Source organism: Terrapene carolina, unplaced genomic scaffold (assembly GCF_002925995.2).
Source record: "Terrapene carolina triunguis isolate 2854851 unplaced genomic scaffold, T_m_triunguis-2.0 Scaffold121, whole genome shotgun sequence".
Classification (NCBI taxonomy): domain Eukaryota; kingdom Metazoa; phylum Chordata; order Testudines; family Emydidae; genus Terrapene; species Terrapene triunguis.
In genome coordinates, this window is record NW_020664472.1 from 1599828 (window position 1) to 1610114 (window position 10287).

A 10287-nucleotide genomic window follows, 5' to 3' on the forward strand; every position below is an offset into this window, starting at 1 on the left:
CCTACATAAATTAGGAAAAGTTGAGGTGCCTTTATTATTCTTTTGTTCCACTCTTTGTTTCTATGGGGAATTTGCCAATGCAATATCACTGTCTTCCTTTTAAACAAATAAGACTAAAAAAAAAATGACAATGGCTGTTGAAAATAGCAATTCCAGTTCTAATAACCACTGGGAAGCATTTCTTGCTCAATTTTATCCTACTTTTTCTACAGCAAGTTGCAGTGGATCAGTATATTTGATTTGGGAGAAATGACGTAACAGCTGCCCAAATTGAGCTTGAGCACTCCTGAATTTTGAGGGTGTTCAAATATGGAAGGCAGGTGCTAGATTCTCTTTCTGAATATTAGCTAAATCTGGAAAGGAAAAGTCAATTTCTGCTTCCATGGCTCAGAGGTGGAAATCCTCCTGCGTGCCTGGTACTGTATCTAAAGCTGCCCAGGTCCTCTAGTAGAGCCTCCCCTCCCTTACTTTTCATTTTAAATTCTAGTGGGATCCACGTACCTCTCTTGCTAGGCTTCAGATAGAGAGGTGCATTGTCCATTTAGTCCACCCAATTCTTTCTTTAGGGGCTGCAAAGTGAGGTCACACCACTATCCCTAATCCAGTCTGGGGATGTCTTCTGAAGGCGATATCTGGGACAAAGCCTTCTACTCCTTGGGCATACTTGTTCCCCCGTTCACAGTGCCACCCCGTTCTAGCAGCCAGCTCTCCATTCACAACAAGCTGCAGCATGAGGTCTCGGCTACCTCACTCCCTCCCCCTCCCTTTCCTGTTGATCACTGCCACGGGAATGCTGGAAAACATAGTTCTTTCCCTGCTCCAGGGCTGGCTCTATAGGCAAGGAGCTAACCAAGGAACTACAGCTCCCAGGGCCCTCTGTTGGTTCTCAGCTCCCATGATGGATCCTTGCCGCCCCTGCAAATGTGCCGCCCCAAGCACCTGCTTGCTTTGCTGGTGCCTAGAGCCGGCCCTGCTTAATAGGGAGGTAACTTTAGGCACTCAACTTAGACAGTTTTGAACTTAGCTTTCAAATGTGTTTTTTTAATGGAAAATTGCAATTGCAAAATTTGCGCACATGTACTTTGTATGCAAAATACCTGCATTTTCCTGTGCAAAGAGATTAAAATGGAAACAATTACCTGTTTTATACATGTAAATGCATATTCTATATACACAATGAGTACAGGAGCAAATTTGTGCAAGCCACCATGCCCCTATATTTGTTAATTTGGCCCTTTTTATTCAGTATTAGTACCCTGAAATCTAGCAGTTACTTAAAACTGCAAAAGTATGAAACAAAGCCAACTATAGCATAGTTCAGATTAGATTCCAGCTAAGGGAACAGGAGTTTAGAGTTGTGTGAATAACCAATTTTTCAGTTCACTGGCTGAGCTGAAAAATTGGGAGAGGGAAAAAATCATTCTGAGTTGACCCAAAATGACACATTTCAGATTTTTTCCCCCAGAAAACCAAAGGAATGGGGGGAAGCAGGTCAGATTAAGAGTTTTGTTTCATTTTCAGGGTTTATTTAAATGTTTTGATTTTTTAAAATAAAATTGATTGCAATTCCAAAATGTCTTTCCAAAATGAAAAGTCAAAATGTTTTGTTTTGATAATGCCAAAATGGACCATATCGATAGTTCTGATTTTTTCTTCTTTTTTTGTTGTTGAAACAGTTCAACAACATCTACCAGAATTTGCTAATTGTTTTGATTGACCCAAATCTGCATTTTTTTGGTGAAAAAAGTATTGATGTGAAAAATTTTGCCAGCTCTACAGGAGCTTCTTCAACATACATCTGTGCAGGTTATTGTCTATCTTTGTCCCTGAAAAGGAAAGCTTTAATATATTATTGACTTGCAGTATTAGTGGCTCAGAGGTAGGAATTCTGGGTACATTATGCAGGACAAATAAACTGAGCAGAATCTAGAGAGAGCGCAGAAAGGAACCCCAGGAGAAGAACAGAAAAGTGAGTACTGTGGGACTAGTAGAAGATGAGGATAGAGTGGTAGCAGAATAGCGTCAGTCCATGGAAAGTTTTGAAAACTATGCTCTTGGGCCTTTTGTAATCTGATGAGGGGTGCCATCCATAGAAATACTAATTAAAATATAAATCAACAGAAATTTGAACAAGTTAAAAATAATATAATTTGGACCCTAGAACCAGAGCTAAAAGCACAAGCTGCTACCACATGAGTTAAAGAGGCAAGACTCCCTAGCTGGAGCTGTAACAGATTTTTGTCCTCTTTGGATCCAGCACAAAAAGGGGTCTGTGAGACAGACAGATCACTTTGATAAATTGGCAGGGAAATTCCATTAGTGTTGCCTCCCTCTGGCCTCAGTTCTAAAGTTAAATTAACACTGTTTTTTTGGGTTACTTTTCTGTTTGTGCACCCCTGTCATAAATGAAGCCACTTAGCTGTGGAAAATGGTGGTGGGTCTGAAAATATGGCAACCATCAGAAAAACAATTCCACTGATAGCAGTGATGTAGCTCATCCCTCCTGTGGGAGGAAATCTCTGCCAGGACTGCCCCCTGCCATGGCTGGCCCAAAACCCCAAGTAGAATTATGAAGAATAGATAATATCACCACAGGCTGTATTTTATTTCTCAAGTAATGTCCACAGGAACAGAGAAGTGATTATGTGCACTCATCCCTGCCTCTGTCCTGTCCCCAGTCTGCTCAGTCTCAACCCCCTCCCACAGCACCAAACCTGGACCATGTGGGTGAACTTCAGATGTTGTAACAGCTTAAAGGAACGAGGAGGGAGGAGGAAGTATCAGTGACCTTCATTATGTTGGTTATTGTCACAGCTGAAAATACTGCAGGGAGGTGGTCCCTTCTCAAGAGAGGATAATTTGTTAATTAAGGTTTAGCTTGCACTCATTGGACAGCCACCATCTGGCTTTAATAATTCAGAATGAAATACTGAAGTTTGGGCTCATTTTATTCAGCACTTACTGAAGTCAATATTCCATTAATGTCAGTGAGGGGTTTCCCTGAGTCAGGATTTGTCCCTCTTTTTGAAGTCAGTATTAGGGCAGCTCAGGTGAGTAAGGGGTGTAGGAAAGGGCCTTTACAGATTTATACTGCAACAACATTGATAATTTAATTTACATCTTGTAAAATCTGAATGTTGTGGTTGAAGACATTTTTGTTTTCAATGATGTAGTCCAGAGATAAGACTTTAATGCAAAAGGTTTTATATTAGTACACAGGAAAGTAGAGTATTTGAATGTTGTTTTCATCTAATCACTACTGGGCAGGTAAATTAATTTTTTTAAAAACACAGACTCTCGCTGCTACAATACACTTCATAGTTTGTGTAAAAAAAATCTATAGACTGCTCACTCTCTGTCTAGATATAAAGGATGGAGTGGCTGCATTACTTTCACAAGAGGCAGAGCTATGAATGAGCTATGCATGTCATCCAAATAAGTGCTGGTATACACCACTCTGCAACATCATGGATTTCACATATGCTACATGTATTAGATTAATTGTTTGAAAAATATTTTAGAGACTAAGAAAAAAACAACCTAGAATAATAATAATTTTTTTACTCCTCCACCTGTACAGCAAATTCCCTCAGCCCTATGAGTCAAACAGTACAGGTCTTGGAGGGAGAGAATAAAAATATATAAATACATTCAAAATATCTCTATGAATTATGTAAAATGTTTTTTTTTTAAAAAATACATAACAATGTCATGGTTTTAAATTCTGATATCTCAAACCTTCTATGAGTATGTTTAATTGTAATGCTGAATATAAAGTTTATATTCTTAGTCCTGATTCACTATTAGATATCCGATTTTTAAGGTGAGGTTTTGCTTAGAAAAGTGCACATTAAAAAATGATGCAATCTCACTCAACCACTTCTCAAAGGGGCAGATCCTCAACTGATATAAATTTTCATAGTTTCATTGAATGGAGTTATGACCATTTATATCAGCTGAGGATCTCTCCCCCTCCCCAGGTGTAGTCAGAATAATACCCTTCCTACTTTACAGATTCAAATACATATTTACTATTTTTTTCTGCTGGTGCAAGCTCTATGCAATTCTGAGATCATGCGCTACATTCCCCTTTTGATCATTCCTCATTCACAGCATTAAATAAGCCTCAGCTGCAGATTTTTTTTATCATTAGTGCTGAGTGAGTCAGAAAGAACGCTATTGACTTTTTGATCCCAAAAACTTAACTGTGAGTTAAAAGAACCATCTTTATACTTACAAACTGAACACGCTTGAACAGGAAATCAACGAGAAACAATAAACAGGCAGCCATACAAATTACAGAGTCACACTTCTAAAGAGAACTTGTTACTTGGTTGAGGACTGAATATTTGACTGTCCAGGGACTCCAGGCCATTATAATTTTGCAGGAGAAATGCCACATTAGAAAGATAGGGAGATGGGGGAGGGGAGGGCAGATTTCTCTGGCAGGTTGTTTTCTTAAAAAGGTGGTTTGAAGCTGCTCAGATTTTTGGAATGTCAGAAGCAGTCCCAGCAGAGGAAATTAATAGCCAGAGTGTAGTGAGGCAGCAAAATTCATTGTGTGTTATATCTGTATCTAATATATGAACATGCACATTCATTCTGCCTTCAGATGTGCAAATATAGCTTCCATGAAATACAAAGCCATTGTTTTCAGTTACACACTATTGATGACAAAATTATGGAATTTGGCTATTCGTCTGTTTTTGTTATTTATTCAAAGTAAAAGTTACATGAGTTAGTAATGTATTAGAATAACAATTGCCCAGTTATTTTTAACTTTTATTGAGCTTTACAATTGTACAGATCTGGAAACAATAGAGTATAGAAACATCAAGTGCAGAAGATACAATATTCAGATGTAGTAGCAATCTGTGTTAAACAGCTGAAGAAGCACCAGTGCTCTCACAGGACAATTCCTGTAATGGATTCATACAGTTACAAACCAAGGTTTTCCTCACATCACAGGATGAGCTTTAGAAAATGTAAGCAAACACACAGGGTGAATTTGGTCCAATATGTCTAATGGGGAAATGTCAAGTAATAGCAATAATAGAGAATAACCTCTATAGTGAGCACCAGTTATCAGCCTTCAGAAACCGTGATACAAGGTGAAGATCTATCCCCCCTCCCGATGTGTAGTCAGAATAATACCCTCTCTACTTTACTGATTACAATAAGTGTTTACTTTTTTTCCTACTTACACTCCACATAGGTGGGCGAGGGGAGATGGTGTGCAAGGAGCCTGAGCAGCCACACCGGGGTGCCTGCAAATTGTAGCCAACCACATTGCAACGAGCATAGGATCACCACAGCCATGTTAGGTGATGGCTTTTCATTTGAAAAAAAATGCCTGTGTTAAGAAAAGAATATGAAAACAAAGTGCAGCTTTTAAAGCCTCAGACAAAGCAGCAGGGACTCTTTCAAAAATGGGTTGAAAGTGAATTCCAGAGCTGCTTTGAAAGCTTTAAAGCATTAGGAAACCAAATAGCTGAACCAAACAAAATTTGTATGCATCTGCAAATCCCACATTTCTGTATGGAAACCAGTGCTCACACACACTAAATGTACTCGTTACTAAACTGCTTCTTTGAACACCTGCAGTTATGAGAAGACATATTTAAATTGAAGTGATCTTTTTTTAAACTTCAAAACTAGATGCAGTTCTTGCCTGTGGCCATGATTTTGGACTATGTGGAATCCCTGTGGTCATGACTGAAGCTTGAAGTTAAAATGCCTCTGAGGATAGACAGCACTCTCCGAAGTCTTTTAACATGGTTTCTAAGCTTTTTATGCTTTCTATCCAGCCACAAATGACATGCTACTCAGCAGGGTGATTCCAAACTGGTGGCTAAGAACAAAACTTTGTGGGGCTTTTTGCATTCCTGTGGGATGAAATCTAATGGCCCCTAAAATTTATATAAATCATAAAATATGATGGGATTATATGAAGGGGGGAGTGGTTATTTATGTCATATAATTAATCAGGAAATTAATAATTTCTGGAGTGACTCATTTTATATTTTAATATTTATATCCTTTTTGTAGAGTGCACAGCACATCTTTTTTGTAGAGTGCACAGCTATCAGGGCTAGAGAAAAGAGCTCCCTCTTTATTTAGCCTGATCTTCCATTATAAGTGGTTTTCTAACTCCTTCCTTAACAGCTAGGACACTGCCCTGGTATGCTAGCCATGTATGCATCAATATAAAATGGTGTTAGATTATGGATATAGATAATTTTAGGGGTCATAGATAGAGAGGAACCTTTCTCCAACTTGCCCTTGCTTTTGTGGCATTCAGTCACTCAATATTGCTTTAATTAAGTATGCTTATTATTATAGTAATATTGCTCTTGCTATGTCAGGGTCATTTGAAAATTCAGAAGAGATCCACAGACTCTATGATCTTGTTCACCCTGCCCCATCCAAGTTCCCCATTTACTGACCATAATATTCTACTGTGCAATTTCCATAGTCATTTCATTCTTGGAGGCATTTTCCTTAATATTCATTATTTATGGTTTTTAGTGGTTGCAACTGTGTTATCCCAGATCAAATGCCACGTCTATATATAAAGCACATAGATTTTTTTAAACTGAATAATTCTTACAACTTTTCAATGAAAGTCAGTCTATAATGTTGCTTACAAAAATAGCAGTTTACAAGATGGGTGTCCCAGTGTGAAAAAGAAAGGTGCGCTTTGGATGTTGAAGTGTTGAATGACAACAGTGAAGACATTTGTTAGGGGATGCTAGTGAATCATTTAGTGAAAGTAAGGGTAATAACACTGACCTTCCCAAAGATCCAAACAAGCCTCACTTACTGCTATGGTACCTACAATCAAATAGAGGAAGTGATGCGATTAAAAATATTTCAATCACAGATCTGGTCTGCACCTTTCCCCAATGGGCTGGTTATGTTTATTGTAAACCCAGTTTAGATTAATATTCTTTCTTACACCAGTAATCCCATTGACATGAAGGTCTATTTACCTGAGTACAGGATTGAGACCCACATCTCTACCATTATGTATGAGCTTCAAAATATACAACCAAACCACATGTATTGACTGTGCCTATTTATGACAGCCTGGTTCACTATATTTGCTTTAGCATTAAAGAATGCTAAAAGTGTCCTAATGTATTGGTACTATATTTTGAGATTTGTATATACTTTGCTTGCCAGTTTTCTTGCTTGTTATAACTTTCAATGAATTTTAACATTGGTCCAGCCAGTCTCTCTCTCTCTCTCTCTCTCTCTCCTTTCTCTCTGTGAGGTTCACATGTTGACTGATTTAAATATTCCATAATGACTGTTTGGCATATCCTACAGGCAAAGGTCCAGAAACCCTTTTTGCTGGCTATAACCTCAATGATAATGAGTGGCACACGGTACGTGTGGTTCGTCGAGGAAAAAGTTTAAAGTTAATGGTGGATGACCAACAAGCTATGACAGGTAGTGTGCAGTTATATTTCATCTTACTGGGGGAAATAAGACAAAACATAACAAAAATTGTAGAAATAAAGGCTCTTATTCAAAGCCCATTAAAGTTAATGGGAGTGTTTCTCCTGATTTTAATAGACATTGGATAGGATCCAAAATGCATGCTGTGCAACAATTAATGACCATCACAAGATACAACCAGAAAATCATCACAATTCACACTAGCTTCGCTTTAGGGCTAGATCAACTCACACTGAAGTCAATTGGAATTTTTCTGCTGACCTCAGTGGATGTTTGATAGGGCCCTGAGGGGAGTTCTGAGGGATTTATCCAATGATAGAAGATAATCAAAATGCCCTCTGCACCAATCATATCCAATTTAAACTGCAATTAAATGCCAGGCCCTTTGCACTGGAATGAATTTCACAGATGTTTCCAATTGTTGGGCACAATTTTCCCCCCTAACTTTTAATAAGTCTTGCATTACCCGGCTTAAATAAATACATATTAGGCCATAATATTATCTTTTGTGTCAAAATGGTAATATATAGTCATCAAGAAATGTGAAAGTTAGAAGGTGCTGCAAACACTTTAGCACAAACAATACCGGGTACATTAGGTGATATTAGAGAGGACTTTTATTTGACCTTTCATCCTAAAAATACTGTTAAAGAACATTAGTATAAAAGTACATTCTCTAGAATTAAACAATACCAGAGGTGGTCTACTGAAGGTGGAGCAGAATTTTACTCAGTATATGTAATTCATTTTGTGATGATCTCCTAAGAAAGGAGGTTGCTTAAAAAAGGGTGGATTAATTGGTTTGAAATGAATAAAAATGGCACTGGAGTTTTACTATGATTGTGCATTTCTTTAATCTGGCAGCTAAGACCATAGAGTTTATTGTGTGACCTTTTTTTTTTTTTTTTTTTTTTTAAAGAATTTTTTTTTTAATTTATAAAAAATGTTATTTATAAAATTCCCATTTTTTTTTTCTATTCTCCTAATTGCCAAGTTTTAATTTAAACATCATCTAGATTACAAAACTACCAGGAAGGTCTGTTTTTCTCTGAAATCTCTTGCCAGCTGTTCAGAATGGCTTCAGCAAAAGGTCAGCATTTAATTGAAGGCAACAGTAAAGATTTTTAGGATACTAGAATTATAGTGTTTCTTAAATTCTGTTAAAGTGATTACAATTAAATGGGGGGAAAAATGACTAAATAAACCTATGTTCATGTGCCATTAAGGCTGTGAAGTTCTGGTCTTGAAATTTCTGTGACACTGATTTAATATGGATAAATCCAATTACGATTAGATATCAGGGTTATGGTCAAAGATCCATGAAAGTCAATAAGCATCTTTTCATTGACTTTAGTGGGCTTTGGCTCCAGCCCTACGGTTGCTTGACAGATTAGATTTCCAGGGCTATCATTTCTCCAAAATGCCTCACATTCTGGTATTTTAAATGGAAAACTATTTATTTAAATCTGTGCTGGTGATATAACATTTTATTTTAAAATTTAAGGCAGACCCTGATTTCTGTTACACTGAGCTACATCAGATATTGCCCTGAAGGGAAATTAGGCTCAATCCTGCCAATTGAAAGTTGACTGACAGTTGTAAAATCTGAAAACATTTAATTTTCTCTTTCAAAATAATGGGACAAGTGTGTCTCCCTTTGTGAAGGGAAGAAATCCTCCTAACATTGTCTCCTTGTGCAGTCGGTGGGAAGGCATTGAAGAACACTTGAAAGATGTTGGGGCTGCCATTTACACTGAGCCTGATAGTCTGTGGGATCTCTGTCCCCACTTCAATGAGCGTTAGGCTTTCTGCATGTAGAACCTGCACTGCCATGCTGTGGCATGGCCTCTTCTCTTTCCTGCAGCACAGATCACTCCAGCACATGCTGCCAAAGGGTCACCTACTACAATGGCATACTGTCACCCTTTTCCAATAGGGAGTCAAAGGTGCAGAATACAAATTAGCACTGCTCTGAACATCCTAAACTCAGGTGTTTTGCCGTGCAGAGTTGCTGCTGTTCCCGAGCTCTAAAATCTTTAGGACATGTCTTCAGATTTCCCAGTGGGCAGGGGTTTTTCATGTGGAAGCATTCTAAAGGTTACATGTGGGCTCAAGCTCCTCATGAGCCCTGGCTTTCCTCTTTGAAAAAAAGTTCCACTCTCTCCCAATAGTGTCTCCATTGTTTTCATCCCATTCCTATGCCACATTGAAGGAAGGATTCATAGAGTTTAAGGCCAGAAGGGACCATTAGATCATCTAGTCTGACCTTCTGTATATCACAGGCCACTAACTTCCATCCAGCTACTCCAGGATTGAGCCCAGTAACTTGTGGTTGGCTAAAGCATAACTTCTAGAAATAGGGTTACCATATTTCAGCACGGAAAAAAGAGGACGGGAGGAGCCCCGCCCCCGTTCTGCCCTAGCCCCGCCCCCGTCCTGCCCTAGCCCCGCCCCTTCCACTCCCCACCCCGCTCAGAACCCCAACCCTCCCCCTGCTCCTTGTTCCCTGACTGCCCCCTCCTGGGACCCCTGCCCCTAACTGCCCCCCAGGACTCCACCCCCTACCTAAGCCTCCCTGCTCCTTGTTCCCTGATTGCCCCCTCCTGAGACCCTCCCCCCATCCTAATTTGCCCCCTAGGACTCTACCCCCTACCTGTCCCCTGACTGCCCCAACCCTTATCCACACCCCCACCCCCAGACAGACCCCCGGGACTCCCACGCCCCATCCAACCACTCCCCACCCCCTGACAGCCCCCCCCAGAACTCCCGACCCATCTAAACCCTTCTGCTCCCTGTCCCCTGACTGCTCCAATCCCTCTCCCC

The 10287-nt window shown here is 39.4% G+C and overlaps 1 protein-coding gene across 21 annotated transcripts in view; it reads left to right on the forward strand.

The window, feature by feature from the left end:
- The window catches only part of LOC112126064 (neurexin-1), a 1188344-nt gene that overhangs the window by 576130 nt on the left and 601927 nt on the right, over window positions 1–10287 (forward strand). For all 21 annotated transcript variants that reach the window (XM_029911748.1, XM_024224457.2, XM_026652579.1 and 18 more), the window contains one exon: window positions 7333–7455. In XM_029911748.1, the coding sequence (XP_029767608.1) occupies window positions 7333–7455 (123 nt within the window). The remainder of the gene's footprint in view (window positions 1–7332; window positions 7456–10287) is intronic.